Below are 16,479 nucleotides of genomic sequence, written 5' to 3'. Positions count from 1 at the left end.
CACCCCAATTCTCTACTTCTGGGCTTCTTACTCCTATACTAACTATTGATATTGAATAGTATGTGTGTGAATATTATGCACAAGAATTTTGTGTACAGTCACACGGCACAAACCTAACTAAATCCCATTTTAACAGTTGTTTATGGATCATAATTTAATTTCCAGTCCCAACTGACTGGGGTCTTTTTCCAATATTGTTCACCCCTTCCTTCCTTGCATGCAATCAATGCTTTTGGAAAGTTCCTTTCTTCCTTCACACCCCTCTTTCCCCAAACCTCCTCATTTTATGCCCCTATACTACAAATTGGTGAGTCCATCATTCCCATTCAACTGCCAACAGACTGCAACACAAACAGTATCAATTCAGAGCCCTTCCCACATTAGTAAGAATGGATACCACTAATAAACCTTTTTTGTTTTCATTTGCAAGATCTGGGCAATGCTGGCAAGGCCAGCATTTATTGGATCCTTAGCTGTCCTTGAGAAGTTGCTTCCTTGAACTATTTCAAACTTCCTGGAGAAGGTACTCCCACAATAGTATAGCAAGGGAATTCCAGGATTTGGATCCAGCAATGATAATATATTTTCACATCAGGATGTGTGTGATATGGAGGGGAACTGCACAGGTGTTACCTTGCACTGGTTGCCCTTGTCCCACATTGTGGTAGAGGCTGTGAATTTAAAAGATGTCTAGTCTTTTCTGAAGACAAGTAACTGCAGTGCATTTGTAGATGGTGCACTTTGCAGCCATTGTGCACCAGTGATGTAGGGAAGAAATGCTTTCAGTGTTAATAGGATACTGATCAGATGGACTGCTTTGTGCTGGATGTTACTGAGGTTCATTAGAGTTATTGTGTTCCAGGCAAATATAAAGTATTCCATTATACTCGTGACTTTTGCTTTGTTGATGGTGAAATGGCTTTAGAGGGTCAAAAGTTAACAGGATACCCAGTCTTTGACCTGCTCCCGTGACCACTGTGCTTATGCAGGTGATCCTGTTGAGTTTCTGGTCAATGCTGATTCCCAAGAATGCTGATGGTGAGGGATCAGTTCTGGTAATACCATTGAATGTCAAGGATAGGTGGTTTAGAGTCTGTCTGATGGAGGGGGTCATTGCCAGGCACATTTGTGGAACAAAGGTTACTTGCCACTTAACAATCCCTTCCTGAACATTGTCTGGGTCTTGCTGTGTGCAAGTATGAACTGCTTCATTTGCTAAGCATTGTATAATCTACATTTCCATTTGCAATCGGCAACAAACAACTCCATTACTGAATGTATAATGAAAAGATTATCATTTAAGTATTAGCTGAAAATGTCTGGGCCTAGGACACTGACCCAAGGAACTCCTGCAGTGATGATTTGGGGCTGGAATGATTGACCTCCAACAACCATAACCATCTTTCCTTATGTGTGGTATGACTCCAACCATTAGAATATTTTCCTTTTGGTGAACACTGACTTCAGTTTCAACAGAGCTCCTTCATGCCCCACTCAGTCAAATGCCATTGTTACGGAAAGTCACTCTCATGTCACCTCTGGAATTCAGCTCTTTGGTTCATGTTTTGACCAACACCCTGATAAAGTCTAGTGATGAGTGTTTCTGGCAAAACCCAAACTGGGAATCAGCAAGTAGGTGAGCTCCACTTGATGGACCATTGACAATGGCTTCCATTGCTTTGCTGATGATTGAGAGCAGACTGGTTCGGTGACAATTAGCCAGATTGACAAGACAATCTTGGGCTATTTTCCATGTTGTCAGTGTTGTAAATATACTGCAAAAAATTGACTGGATGCACAGCTTGTTCTGGAGTGCAGCTATTCAGTAATACAGCTGGGATGTTGTCAGTAATGGTATAAATGAGTAGTTTGCTCAGCCATTTCAGGCGGTATTTAAGAATCGACCACACTAGTGGGTCTGGATTCACATACTGTCCAGATGGCTAAGAACTCATCATTATTAATTGTCATTTTGCATATTCCAGAATACCTAAATTTAAGTTACACAGCTGCCTTGGTGGGATTTGAACTCAGGTATCTGTATTGTTATTCCAGGCTGCTGAATTATTAGTCTGATAATTTAACCAAGTATCACTCACAAACACCATTTTTAATAGGCAGCAAGCAGCAATTAAATTTTATTATTATAAGACTGGAGTCTATTCAGTCCATAAAGCTTGTTTCACACAAATCTCTAATTATGTTTCAGTTTTGTACTGATGGAAGGTTAAAACTAATAACTTCAATGGACTTAGCATCAATATCTCTTCCTGTCCTGATGGGGTAGAATGCAATAGAGAGAGTTCTATGGTCTGACTATACTCCATTTAATATACTCCATTCAGTTATAAACACTGGACCTTGGAAGAACTGCAGTGCAGATTCACCAGAATGCAGGTTCAATCGTTTGCTCTTTGCTTTAAAGAAACAAAGTGGATAAGAACAAACCTGCTCCTCCAACATAACTTGTGAAATCGATACCCGATCAAGTTAAATGTATTAAATGAAAGCACTCCATAATTATTCAGTGTTTCCAAAAGACAGTGAAAGAACATTACAGAGTATCTAGATATCTTCATTTATCAGCTCTAGCCTCTCTCCTTACTTACAAAACTGACCAGTTATCAAAGTGCACGAATTATGATTTATTGGTTTACAAAGAGCTGAATTTTTCAGCAATTTCCAGGAAAGCTTTTACACGATGGTCACTTATGGTAACATTCATACTTCAAGCATTCAAAGTCCTTTCTCTGGATTTTTATGTATGCTTTCAAATTTCTGTAATTTTAGTTTCTGCTTTATGGGAAATGTAAACAATGTCATTTTTTGCTTAAAATGACAGTCTTTAAAATTGAAATAGATAATCAGCATCCTGAAGGTTTAATGCCCTTCATGCAAATGTAAACAATAAATTTGGATTTAACCAGTTGTCTTTACTTTATTAGGATATAAAAATATGTTCACATCCAGTCTTTCAAACAGATCTCGAGCCACACAAAGCATGATTATTATTGTAGCTGTGGTTGGTTTAGGAATGATTAGTTTGAACAAAACTGAACAATAAATAACCAAACGGAAAAGCCTGAATTCAATAAAAATTGTAATTACTCAAATACGAGTTTCTGAACACTGATTTCCCTTGCAGCAGTTCCAGAAGAGATCAATACTTTAAGCTATGTAATTCCTTGAAAATACTTTCTGTTAATGAAAGCACACCAGGACACTCTGTACATTTAACAGAATCGTATCTATCTTCAAGACCTGTGAAATTAGGAAACAGCAGAGTTGCAGCCCAAATATCTAATTCTTAAGAGGAGTCTTTAGCACTAATTCAGTGGCCTTGGCATCTCTTGGTGTGTAATGTTAAGTCTGGCATCAGCATCACTGCACCGTATGGTGCTGCAAATGAAATGATATCCATCTCAGCCTTGTGCAGCCATTCACTAAATTCTATTGACAGAAACAGCAGGATTTTATTACGTGTTAAAATCACGTCTTTTTCTTTTTCTTGTGGCAAAAAGAATGAAAAGTTAATTAACCCCCTAAGCACTCTAAAACATGAAAACGTTGCATCTCATAGGTAATTTATATCATGCATGTATTTTTATGGTTAGGTCTTGTGATGAATAATGGGGATTATTCAGTTAATATGCCAGTGATATTTGCCCCTTTTCAATTCTACCTGAATAGGCACACTGGGCTTTTATTTAACCAAATGACTGCACCTCCAACAACATCACACTCCCTCAGTACCTGCATCGAAATGCCAATAATGGTAATTCATTTCAAAGTTCGCAGAGGACACGAAACAAGGAAACACGGCAAATAGTGAGGAACATATCAATGGGCTTCAGAAGAGTATAAACTAATGAAATAGGGAAAGAGTGCAAGATAAAGTGATTCATCTTGATAGGAAAAACGAGCAAAGGCAATCTTAACCAAATGGTACATTATTAAAGCAGATCAAGAAAAACAGAGACCAGAGAGTACAAAGGCTTATGATTTTTTTTAAGATGGCAGGTTTAAGCCGAGGAGTGTGTTAAGTTGGCAGTTGAAAGCCTTGGCACAGTGTCTAAATGAAAGGAGGCTTTGTACATGACTGCTCAGGCCCCAACTGGGATGCTGTGGATAGTTCAGGTCACCAGACTTTAGTAGAGGATGTCACAGCCTTAGAGATTTGCCAGATTGAAACCAGGAAGAAAGATATCAGCTGCATAAGGACACTAGAGAAACTGGGTTTGTTCTCCTCAAGAGTAGGAAGGTTAAGAGGAGACTTAATTCAGTTATTCATAATCTTAAAAAGTGTAATTGTTTTTACTGGCAGGAGGGCAGTGACACAGATTTATGATAATTAGCAAGAGAATGCATGTTTTTTTTGATATGCAGTTTGTTATCATCTGGAATGCACTGCCTGATAGGTTGGTGGAAGCATATCCAACAAAGGCCCTCAAAGGAGAACTGGAGAAGAAAATGTGCAGAATTATCAGGAGAGTGTTACCAACTCAACAGCTCCTTCAAAGAGCTGGTGCAGGGATGATTGGCCAAGTTGCCTCTGAATGTGCTACATTATTCAAGGGTTCTGCAATTCCAGTTGCAGGATATTTTGGATTAAAGCCAGTAGCAAAAGGAAAATTATTGTCTACAGACACTTTTTATTAACTCATGATAATCTCCCGATTTGGTAAAGAAACACAAATAAAACAAAAATGTGAAACTGCTGATGGAATTTCAAAATGAGTTATCTGAATGCATCATGGGAAATATGTTTGCTATATTTAAAGACAATCAAGAAGTAATTCATCTTTGGTGGCTTGTGCTGAATTCTGTACTTGGTCTTCCAAAATTTGTTTCCATTAAAGTTGCATTTCAGACATGGTGGAAAACAATTACTTCATTTGCAGGTTTAGCACAAGCACCCATTACTACTAAAATAATAGAAACAGAAGCACGTTGAAAAGGAATAAAAAACACTGGATTGAGTCCTTACTTGTTGAACACTCGTTTCTCCAGCCTTGATCGAGCTGTATTATTCTCCTGTTTTAGATCAGTGAGATTTGGATACTTTTTCTTCTTTCCTTTTTTCCCTTTTCCTTTTTGGTTACATCTTGAAGAGCCAAGATTTGCTCCTGTGGCAGCTTCAATCTCACGCATCAGTTCTGGATCCCGCCAGTCTGTCAGGGAAGAAGCACCCATCAATTTCCTACAAGAGTAGAAATGATTCTTGTTTTTTTAGCTCTCTTCTAGAGTATTTCAACCCTGATTCAAGTGTGACTCCCATCTTCTTATACCTCCTTTAACATCAAAATAAATGTTTGTACTTAGGAAATGAACAGCAAACCTTGGCTTGTAATTATGCTTATCAACAGGAGTTTTTGTATCCCTCTAAAATATCACTCATTTTCCAAGCAGTTGAGCATTATATTGAAGCTGAACAAACTGAGTAAATTTATTTGCAAAGGAGGTTCAAAAAGAGGCATAATCGCAACTTATAGCAGATGACCTTTCTCATAATTTATATTGTGAATACAATAATTAAAATATTATATCATTAACATTTAAGCAAATTATGTATAAATAATTTGTTTCTGGAACTTCTTTCTTGAATGACACAAGATCCGTTTTATGTGGTTTAATCACATGGGCTCCTTGTGTAATTGTTGGAACACAGATCATTTTAAATTGGGGACTTCATAAGAAACCAAGCCACAGAAATGATCAAAAACAGACTGCTGGAAGAACCCAGTGGGTCAAGCAGCATCTGTGGAAGCAAATTGATGGTCAACATTTCAGGTTAAGATCCTGCATCAAAATAGATGCAGGATCACGACTCGAAACATTGGCTATCCCTTTGTCTCCACAGATGCTGCTTGACCCGTTGAGTTCTTCCAGTAGTTTATTTTTTGCTCCAGATTCCAGCATCTGCAGTCTATTGTTTCGCCACAGATATGATGACTGCCTGCTGACCATGTTCAGCACTGGACTTTGCAGAGCATGCTACTGAATAGTTTGCTTACTGGCAGAATGGTGGAGACTGAGGCATTTCATAACATTTCTGGATGTGTGGGCTGATTTATTTGTATACACTGGCCTAGTCATTGCAGAGAAAGAGATTTTATATTCGATGAGTTTCAGTTTGCTGAGGTAACAATTCTAAAAGAGGTGCAACTATAGGTTGGACCCATCTTGCTGCCTGGAGTCACTTCCTGCAGCCCCAACATTCCCATACTCATCTGGTCTGGATGGGGAGAGCTAATTTTACTGGTTCTCTGCACTCTGGAATCAGGCAGTGAGGACTCAGTGACAAGTAGTTCTCCAGATGCCTAATCCAGAGACCAGTCCAGCAACAGAGCTGGGGACTGCAGTGCTTTCTGTGAAAACTGTCAAGCTATTGAGAGATAGAAATTGGGAGCAATATTTTGGATTAGAGAAGGAACACAAGCACCAGGATTAATCAAGAACCAGGCAGAAGGGGTGTGCCATTATTGTTGAGGGGTTGGAGAAGGGGTGGTCGGTGTAATGGTTATGGAAAGTAGTGGTGGAGAAAGGAGAAATATTGCAATATAAATTGGAGCAGTTTCAGAATCAGCTGAGTGAAGGAATCTATTAGAGTCCTGTTGCAGGCTTTCAAGGAATTATCCAAGGAGAATGAGACCTGGAGATGAATGGAGAATGTTTACCATGACGATATCAAAGTGGAGAGGCTTCAGTTATGCAGAGAGATTAGAAAGGCTGGGATTGTTCTTCTTCTAGCTATGAAACTACGTGTGAGCAAAGAAAACTTTCCTTTGGCAATGGGTTGATAACCAGAAGTCATGGATTCAAAATAATTGTCATAAGAGTCATTTTATCATACTTATGGTAAGATCTCAAAGGTGGTGACTGAAGCAGACTTCATGGGAACTTTCAAAAGGTATATAAGTAAATGCAGGGTTTTGGGAAGAATACTTAAGGAAGGAATAAATTGAGGAGTTCTTTTAAAGCACCAGCTTGAAAGTCACAGAAGACTAGATGAAGTTGATGTCATGGAGCTCAATAAATATTTGAGCTTCCTTCAGAGCAGCAAAGAGCACAGTCTCTTTGCAGCTCACCGCGAAATCTGCTCCTTGGATTTCAGAAAGAAAGGAATAACCTGATTGTTCTTTTTACGGTCTGCACTTGGATAGATACTATGATTTCCACAGGGTTAAATCAGCACTAAATGTCTTCTACAAATGGATTGCAGTGAGATAAGGGGGAAGAGAAAGTGAGGGGTCCATGAAGAAAGTTGTTCCAAAAGATTTATTTAACCTTGAAAGAGATTAAATACAAAGTGACACAAGTCAAAAAATGAAACTATTAATCCATGATTAAGACCAAAATAAAGCACAGTTAGGCACAAGACTTTCCAATAACAACAAGGCGGTACCAGCTTAGAGTTCCATGAATGGGACACTTGTATAAATATGGCAAAAAAATACTGGGGCCCAGTCAGTATGAAATGAGCATTTCAACAAAATGAAAGACCAATTTAAAAGCCTTTGAAAAGAAATCAATAGTGTGCCAAGGAAGAACAGTCTTTAGAGCCTTGATGGACCCTAAAGCTCTTCATATAGTGTTGCTGACTTTACTGATGGTGAAAAAAATTACACAGTTTGAGAAGAAAAATCAATACTGTAGTTAGCAAAGCGATGCTATTTCACATCTGACTGGCCAGAGGCCTGCCTTCTCGCAGTTGTCCTGATACCTGTTTGTTAACAAGTCACTAAAGGTTGAAAGACCAGATATTCTTGAGTACTGACACAAAAAATAGGTACTTAATTTGCTCTTATGTGCGAACCATTGAAAAGGATGAAAGCTTCATATTTGTAGGTCACTGTGCTTTATCATTGATTCATAGTATCAACACCTAAATCATCATTATGTGGAGTATTTGCATTATATTTAAGGCTTTATGTGAACACTGCAAACTGGGAAAGAGTCAAGTGATTTAGAAAGGATCAGACTGGAGGAAGCACAACTGTTCTACGCACATTTTCTGCTGTCATTCCCAAATAGATTGTAATACTGTTATGTCTAAGTTCATTCACTGTGTCAAACGGTATTTGGGATCCAATCTATTTTAAAATGGAACACTGAACACTTCAAACTGCTGAATTCCGACTAAATTCCAGATTCAAAGCCACCTGGAGGCAGCCAGGCAGCTACAGCAAGGATCACAGATTGCGTGCATGGCCATCAACTTGGTTTTAAGTGGATAATTTTTAGAACTGGAAGTCAAAATCTAGAAATGTGCATTGCACAAAACTGAAATTATTTGATTGGTGAGCTGCAATAAACATCAACAGCAAATACATCCCAAAACCAAAAATACATTAGGAATAACAACAGAACATGATGTTTCCAGCAGACAGATTCTTAGAAACCCAAGAAATTATTTTGTAAAGTGTTTTTCTTGCTGTCCATTTATGTGAGCCATAGACATAAATGTTAACTAAAAGATATTGTAAAGTATACAGGTACTGCAGAATGGCACAGTTGCAACAATATTTTAAGTTTAAAAGAAAAGGTGCAAATGCCCAAATTCTGGAAAGATTCTGCTGAAAGATTCCACCCAAATCGTTCTTCTCCCTATTCCATTTAAGGTACTGATCAATATACTTCATTTTTTCTCACTATGTTTATCATAGTTTTGATTTAAACACAGTAAAAGGTAAGACTGAATGATCTAAACCTAATATAAGTTATTTGCAATCTCCAGCAGTGCAGACAATGGCTCCTTCTAAATGTTTTGCTGAATTGCTCAATCCTGTTCAGTGAGGCCATTAAGGTTTTAGAAATTCGGGTTGCCCAAACACTCTGGTGGGAATAGCTAATTTAAGGTGTGACCTAATTCTTACATCAGGAAATGCTGGAAATATACTAATCGGTCAGCCAGCTTTATTCACGTAACAGAAACTTAAGAACTCTTATGAAACAAGCTGAAGATTTAGCATTCATTGTATTGGGTAGAACTGTATTCCACTGAATTGAAATTTAAAAATCTCTTTGTAAATCTCATTGCCCTCAGTGTTTTAGAATGTCTGATTTATTTTAAATATAAAGTTCTTCAAATATCAACGAGCTCTTGCTCAGCAATGCAATCTAAAGAAACTTAAGCTTGGTCATCCAGATAATTGGACCTAGGTTTTTTGCCTGGGGATGGGAGAGGGTAACTGCAACGGGGAAAGACCTGTTCTCTCAGAGGTTCATCAGATATCACAAAATCCTGAACCTATGCCATGGGGGCATTCCTCAGGGTTTATCTGGGCTTTGAACCACAAAAGGAGTGAGGTTTTATGCTGGAGGAATAGCAACTTGCTACCATAAGGAAACCAAGCTGCCGGAATAAAAAAAAAGCTAAAAATATTCATTTCTAATGCATTTGCTTTAAGGATCTTTTGCACAGGTGCCACATCTATAGATGGGTCGGGGCTTCCATTGCTAATTTATCAATATGAATACCGCAGTATAACAGGTGATGCCTACAAAAGCATAAAATATGTTGGAGGCTGAACCTTGTTCTTCTGCATTAAACTTGCATATATCAACCTGGCACTAGAGAAACATTGTTAATCAAGAGAATGAAGAGTTAAAAAAAAGCTGGAAAATAAAGGTAGAATGGAATGTAATCCCCTAATCAATTTTTGTCCCTTCAGCCCCCGAGTCTGCTGATAAGCCAACAAAAGCTGGGAAAAAAGCCTGGGCTTAAATATAAAAATGCCTCAGCAATCACCATGATTTTCAAAAATGAGCTTTCAAGCACATTTTATACCTGATAAGGTTTGGATTTTATTTTATCATAAAAATTGACCTGAACGTATGTAAAATTTTAGCAACTCCCACCCTTAGTATTATTTTGCACAAAATGGCTACCACATCTGGCCACTTCAGGCAATTTACTGGCTGTGAAGTACTTTTAGCAGCCCAAAGACAAGAAAGGTGCAATGTAAATGTAGCTCTTTCATTTTATTTTCACTGTCCTGCTAGTCCCTCTATTTCTCTCAGCTTGCCTCCATATTAAACTACAAATCTCAGCGTGCTTGCAACTGAAAAGGAGAACCATCATTTTCAAGTTAAGCATAGTCCTCAGTAACAACCCTGTTTTTATTCTTTCCTATGTTCTCACATGCAATTTTGCTTTAATTGTACTATACTCTCAATATATATTGCCAAAACATTTTGTTGCTTCTGTTTTTTGTTGTTAAAATTAACCTGCATGGTATCAAGGAAAGTGTCTGATTTGACCGTGACCAGGAGATAATGATGATAGAATTCCAAAGATATAAAGATCTGTTTTGACACTTCTTATACAGCATCATATTTAAATAACTTGGCTGAATTTTTTCAATGTTCACATATAAGTATTCTTTCTCTTGTACTTTGCACTATTGATAACAGAATTACATGTGCAATAGTATGCTCCAAATGGTCTAAATTCATGCACACCCAATACACAAAAATATCACCTTTCTATATCACATATACTAACACTTTTAAAAGAAATCAAAATCACATCAATACCAGCTTTTTCCTTTTGCTTTCTCTGTTCTTCTTGCTCCAGCCTTTGAATATCTTCTGGATTTACAGGATTTCCTTGCTCATCTCTTGAGATTATCTTTCCATGGAAAGGGCACTGTGTTTGTGTATAATCAAAATAGAACAAACAGTGAACAAACAATGTTGCACAGTATAAAGGAAAAGCAATCCAGTTACTGGTAGGTTCCACAAGAAGCTTGTTATTTCTGGCAATGGCACTTGTGGAATTTCTATCTGACCATGTCTGCCAATATGTTTCCAAACTGCATTTATTGGCACCTCTAATGAAATAAAACATCAAAATGTTAACAATCAAATTTTGACTCCCAAATTTTGACAAAAGATCTATTTAGGTCCAGTGTCCAAGAACTCGGCGAGAGAGAGCACGAGAAAGAGATTTAAGAAGTGAATTCCAAAGCTTGATGTTTAGGCAGCTGAAGACATCGCTGGTGAAGCACATGAAATCGAGTCAGAACTGAAGGAGTGCAAAGAACTTAGAGCGGACAGAGATCACAAAAATAGGGAGGGACAACTGTGAACACAAAAACAATAATTTTAAAACTGAGGTACTGCTGGACAGAATCCAACAGAGATCAACAAACACAGGGCCAGTCAGACAGAAGAATGCTCGACAATGGCCCAAAACGCCCTTTGCCAGCAGTTCAACAAAGAACTGCCATTGAGCTACTCTTCATGGGTCAGCTTGTTACTGCTATCTGTGCCTGGGCCTGTGTCAAAGATGAGCTGCAGCTCAGACACTACTCCATTAAACCTCTTGTTCTACCACTGTAGAAGTCTCACTGGTTAGTGAACATCCACTTAATGAATCTTTGCTACAATGAAGGGTTTATTTAATTTAAATTGTTATGTAACAAAGATTTCCTTCATTTCAATGAAAGGTAGGGAACATGTTTAGAGACCGTCTTTCACAAACATGTCCATGAAAAGCAGTGACATTTGACAGTTGTTTTGATCAGGTTAGTGGGAAGGAGTCAGTTGTTGAGCACCTGCACTCTTCCGGCTGCCAATAATGGCCAGCAGATGAAAGATTTGTATATTCCATCTTATCAAAACAAACGTGGATTGCTTTGATTTACTGCATCCTTACTAGGAGGATATCAGGTACCTTTTGACTTTTCTTTCCATCCATGCCAACCAACATGCCCTAACAAAAGTTAAGGGTTTAATATATCTCCCAACTATACCAATTTTTGAATAAGGAAGGGATCTTAGGAACCTAATCCCTTGGTTAACCAGGTGATACCTGTACTCAGCAGAGTCCAGAAGTGGAGTACAGCCATGTCAAACTAAAAAGCGAGATGCACTTTGTATTTGGCACCTCAACTATATGCCAAATGCACAAATACCCTGATCGTTTGAATGGGACTGCCAAACTGAATTGATAAGTTAAATTAGAGAAAGTGGTCTGGCATTTTTCTTTATCTTAGTGTTTTAACTAATTTAAATCCTTAAAAATAAATATATTTTAAAAATTTGTTATATTTTTGTTTTAATCCATCACTAAGGACACTCACCATTTGGGACATGCCCTCTTCTCGTTACTACCATTGGGGAGGAGGTAAAGAAGCCTGAAGACCCACACTCAACATTTCAGGAACAGCTTCTTCCCCTTCGCCATCAGATTTCTGAACGGTCCATGAACACTACCTTGTTCCTTTTTTTTTGCACTATTTATTTTGTGATTTATAGCTTTTTTATGTCCTTGCACTGTACTGCTGCCGCAAAACAACAAATTCCATATCATATAAGACAGTTATATTAAACCCGATTCTGATAATCCTTTTAATATGGTTTTAAATGTCTTCGATCATTAGAGGTGTCAAAGGTTATCAGAAAGGTCTCTGGATGGGGCTTCAGCATCCACCACACAAGGCCTGGTCACTGCTCATGGACAACCCTGCATCACTGGACAGCTGCGGTGGCAAGGAGAAAGTAAGTACCACTGCAGGAACAGCCTGAGCAGGCAAGCATGAGGAGCAGGTCACTTCAGCACGATCTGACCTTATGAATATCTTTTTTTAAGTGCCTTACTATGGAACTGGCTATTTTTGGGTGAACTATCTGCCATTATTTTCTCCCTGTGAATCGATGTGTCGCAGCTGCTCAACACCAACCTAGAAATCTGGAATTAGACAAAGCAGAAAACTTGCTCATATAGAATCATGCAAAGTGTTTTGCAATACCATTTTGCCCTTTGGGAGTACGTAGGTGCTTTGCTAGAGCTCTACAGATCACATTGTCTCTCTTTAAACCAGCCAATAAGCGAAATGCACATCTTCCTCAACTTCAAATATTTATTGAATTTACCCTTGAAAGATGCAATGGTTTGTTTCCACCACTTCTTTTGACAATGCAAGCTATGCTCCAGTGCACAGAAACTCTCTTAACTTCCCTTTCCCAGTAAAAGTTTTAAAGTTACATATTCACCACTGAATTGCTCAAGAGAGGAAACTATCTTTATTCATTCTTTGAAAATATGTCCAATTGTTTAAAAGCTCTATTGAATATCCTTTTAGCCTGTAATATTTCAGGAGAAACTATTCCAGTACCATAAGTGCGATATAGCAGCAAAGCAGTCAGTTCTGCTGTCTGACAGCTCCAGTGATCCAGGTCTAATCCTGACCTTCAGTGCTGTCTGTGTGGAGCTTGGGAGTTCTCCCCATGATCACATGGGTTCACCCAAAGATGCTCTGATTTCCTCTCTCATCCCAAAGGCGTGCTAGTCAGCAAGTTAATTGGCTATTGATGTAAGGTGGCAGAAGAATCAGGGTGTTGATGGACATGTGAGAGAGAAAAGGCAACAGGTAAATAAAGGGGGAATGAGACTAATGGGAATGCTCTGACAGCAAGCATAGACTCTCTGGGCCAAAAGGAAATATGATGTCTATCTTCATGACCATCATTTCCCATCTATACAATCATCTTGATAAAACTGCTCTGCACTCTCTGCAGATTTAATGAACTTTCTTTAGCGAAGCCAAGCACGGTAGAGGGCAGGCACGGTAGTGTAGCGGTTAGCGTAACGCTATTACAGTGCCAGTGACCCGGGTTCAAATCCGGCCACTTTCTGTAAGGAGTTTGTACGTTCTCCCAGTGTCTGCGTGGGTTTCCTCTGGGTACTCTGGTTTCCTCCCACATTCCAAAGACGTATGGGTTAGGAAGTTGTAGGCATGCTATGTTGGCGCCGGAAGCGTGGCAACACTTGCGGGCTGCCCCCAGAACACTCTACTCAAAAGATGTATTTCACTGTGTGTTTCGATGTACATGTGACTAATAAAGATACCTTATCTTACCTTATAAATTCATCAAAACATTCCCATAGAAATTTAATTATAAAACCCAAACCCCTAGTCATGGCTTTTGCTCTGTCCATGCATAGTTTCAGGACTGCTGTATTTGAACCACTAGGTTCTTTAGGTTATTTGCATCTTTACACATCTTTTCATGAAATGTATACTCAGACCAAGAGTCACTGTTAGTGGGGGATAATATTGAAAATCTAGAAACAACTGTAGGAATAAATTTCTGTTCATATGGTGTAACACATTTTGAAGTTTCACAGGACCATGCTAGCAACAACAATGAACTTGGATGAGGAGATTAAAGGGCTCAGTTAGTTCACATAGCAATACAAAACAAGATAGTGGCAGGTGCTGAATATATATTCGGTTCAGATACACCTATCACAAAGATTTTCAGCATATCACTGAAAATGACTGGAACAAATGTCAAAAAATTAGTGCATTTTACAGCTGAATTCAGCAAACAGGCCAAGAAAGCATGCAATAATATTCAATGACCTAAAGAGTCTTATTAGGAGAAACTCATTTTTTAACCAAAATGTTCAGTACTTTGGAACAAAGGTGTGAAATTACGACAAAAGTGACACTTAGGCATCTAGAAAAGTTGATCTCACGGCAAATAGTATCAAGGGGATTGCAATATACAGTGACTCTTGCATTCGTGGTGAGAGTTAATGGTGCATAACGTGGATCAATTTTTCATTTTTGCAGTACTTGTTTCCCTAGTCATTGGCAATATTTCCCCTGAAACGGTCTGAAAACATTGGCTCAATCCTTAGCACCAAACATCGCTTTCAAGCCAGCAACTCGCAGTAGAACATCTGGTCCGTTAACTTTGTCAAAATCGACTTGGGTATGAAAACTTCATTAAATTCTCAAGAGGGTGAAAGCCAAGCTCCTGAGAATTTTTATCAGTAGAAAGTGGACCATAGTTTCTTTGCTCATTACAACTTTAAAGTAAAACATTTATAAAGTGATGTTTGCATTATGAAATGCTGGCAATTTGCAAAGATTGTACAAAGATATTAATGTGACCCTCTTCCATGTAGTCTTGTCGCAAATGCAGTTTTGGTGTGACTTCCACGAATGTAATTCTCAAGACCAAAATTACTTCACTAATATTTCACCATTTTGATGTGGTTATAAGGTCTTTTCCTGCCAATTCATAAAGCAGATAAAATTTTAATGACCACTTGTTTGAAATAAAGGAGATCTTATGCACATCATGGCCAAATTTAGTTGTGCGCTGATTCAAACACTGAATACAAACAATGACTGATGAAACTGTTACACATGACTCATTAAGTTAGTTCCAGCGCAGTATCTGTGCAAATAAAAGACCTGGGGATATTCTTGAAGAAAGGCTCCAGTAGGAAAATGCAGAGATAGGTTTTTCAGAAAGAAATTCATCCCTGATTAGCAGTGCTAAGCACACTACTCTGGAAATTCAATTACATAATCCTGTTTTCTTTAGTGTTATGCAATTGAAAATCGATTTTTCCTGGAGTGAAACATGGTAACAACCACCTTCTGGCTGTTTCCTGCCATTCGGAAAATTTGGCCAGGCACTTCTCGACAGTCGTCCTCGTGAACCCACTGCAGTATCTGCATCAGGAACATGCAGGGATGATGTCATTCCCCATGCAATGTCCTGATAGGAATACTGCAGGGGCATATCCACATTGTTCTGGGGACACCTGTCATTGGGCACTCCCAGGACAACATTGGTCTCACATAGCATTATGTAACTGGGAAGACTGCAAGTAAGATAGTTACCTACATCCTAGCTCCCAGCCTTCCTCACCCTCCAGTAAAAGGTGTCCCCCAACACCCTCTGATCTCCAGGCAGCCTCTCCCCACAAGCCTTCTATTACCTGCTAATGTAGCCTCACCTTCCTTGACAATTTGAAGACCTCCATCTTTCTCCCTGCCAATCAGCCAATTCACCCTCCCTAACCCTTCAGTATTTACACCACCCTATTTCTTTGTCAATATATTGATCCCAAATGTTGGTTTTGGTCCCCAACTTTTCCCCAAGCTTGGCTTCTGAAAAAGGCATGGAACTGTGGGAGGGAGGGGGTGGAGGGGGGAAGGGAAAGTACAGAAAGACAAAAACAGTTACTAGTGTCCTGTATCTGAGAACCCTAATGGGTCCAGTTGAATTTCCAGGCCACCATATAGTCCAGGCAGAACATTCTACCCTGCCTCCAAAATTCAATAGGACCAACTTCAATGGATCCTCATTTTCAGAGGTGGAGAACAATTTCCTGCTAATACCATATAACTCTACCTGACTAAGGATACGTTTCTTGGCAATTTTTTCTAGTGCTGTGAATCAAAACCTATTCATTTTTTAAATGGTTGCTGAAGCAATGAATAACTTCAAAGACTATGATTTTGTCCATGATTCAACTCTTGCCAGAACATTTCATAAATGCTTAAATACTGTGGAATGCATAAATACTGTGGCATTCCAAATCTAATGTTGTTATCTGGAAACACTATTGAAGGAGAGAGGCAAAAGTAAAATCTCATACTAGACTACTGCTTCTGTTACCTATTAGTAATTCACATTTTACAACAATGTTAATCTGCCAGTCAG

The 16,479-nt window shown here is 38.7% G+C and overlaps 1 protein-coding gene across 3 annotated transcripts in view; it reads right to left on the bottom strand.

The window, feature by feature from the left end:
* uvssa (UV-stimulated scaffold protein A) overlaps positions 1-16,479 on the bottom strand; it is a 90,761-nt gene that overhangs the window by 4,616 nt on the left and 69,666 nt on the right. For all 3 annotated transcript variants that reach the window (XM_052009235.1, XM_052009245.1, XM_052009255.1), the window contains exons 12-13: positions 10,540-10,651; positions 4,988-5,171 (exon numbers count right to left, since the gene is read on the bottom strand). In XM_052009235.1, coding sequence (XP_051865195.1) covers positions 4,988-5,171; positions 10,540-10,651 — 296 coding nt within the window. The remainder of the gene's footprint in view (positions 1-4,987; positions 5,172-10,539; positions 10,652-16,479) is intronic.

This window comes from Pristis pectinata, chromosome 2 (assembly GCF_009764475.1).
Source record: "Pristis pectinata isolate sPriPec2 chromosome 2, sPriPec2.1.pri, whole genome shotgun sequence".
NCBI classification, from domain to species: Eukaryota; Metazoa; Chordata; class Chondrichthyes; order Rhinopristiformes; family Pristidae; genus Pristis; species Pristis pectinata.
This window is presented reverse-complemented; position numbering and strand designations above follow the sequence as displayed.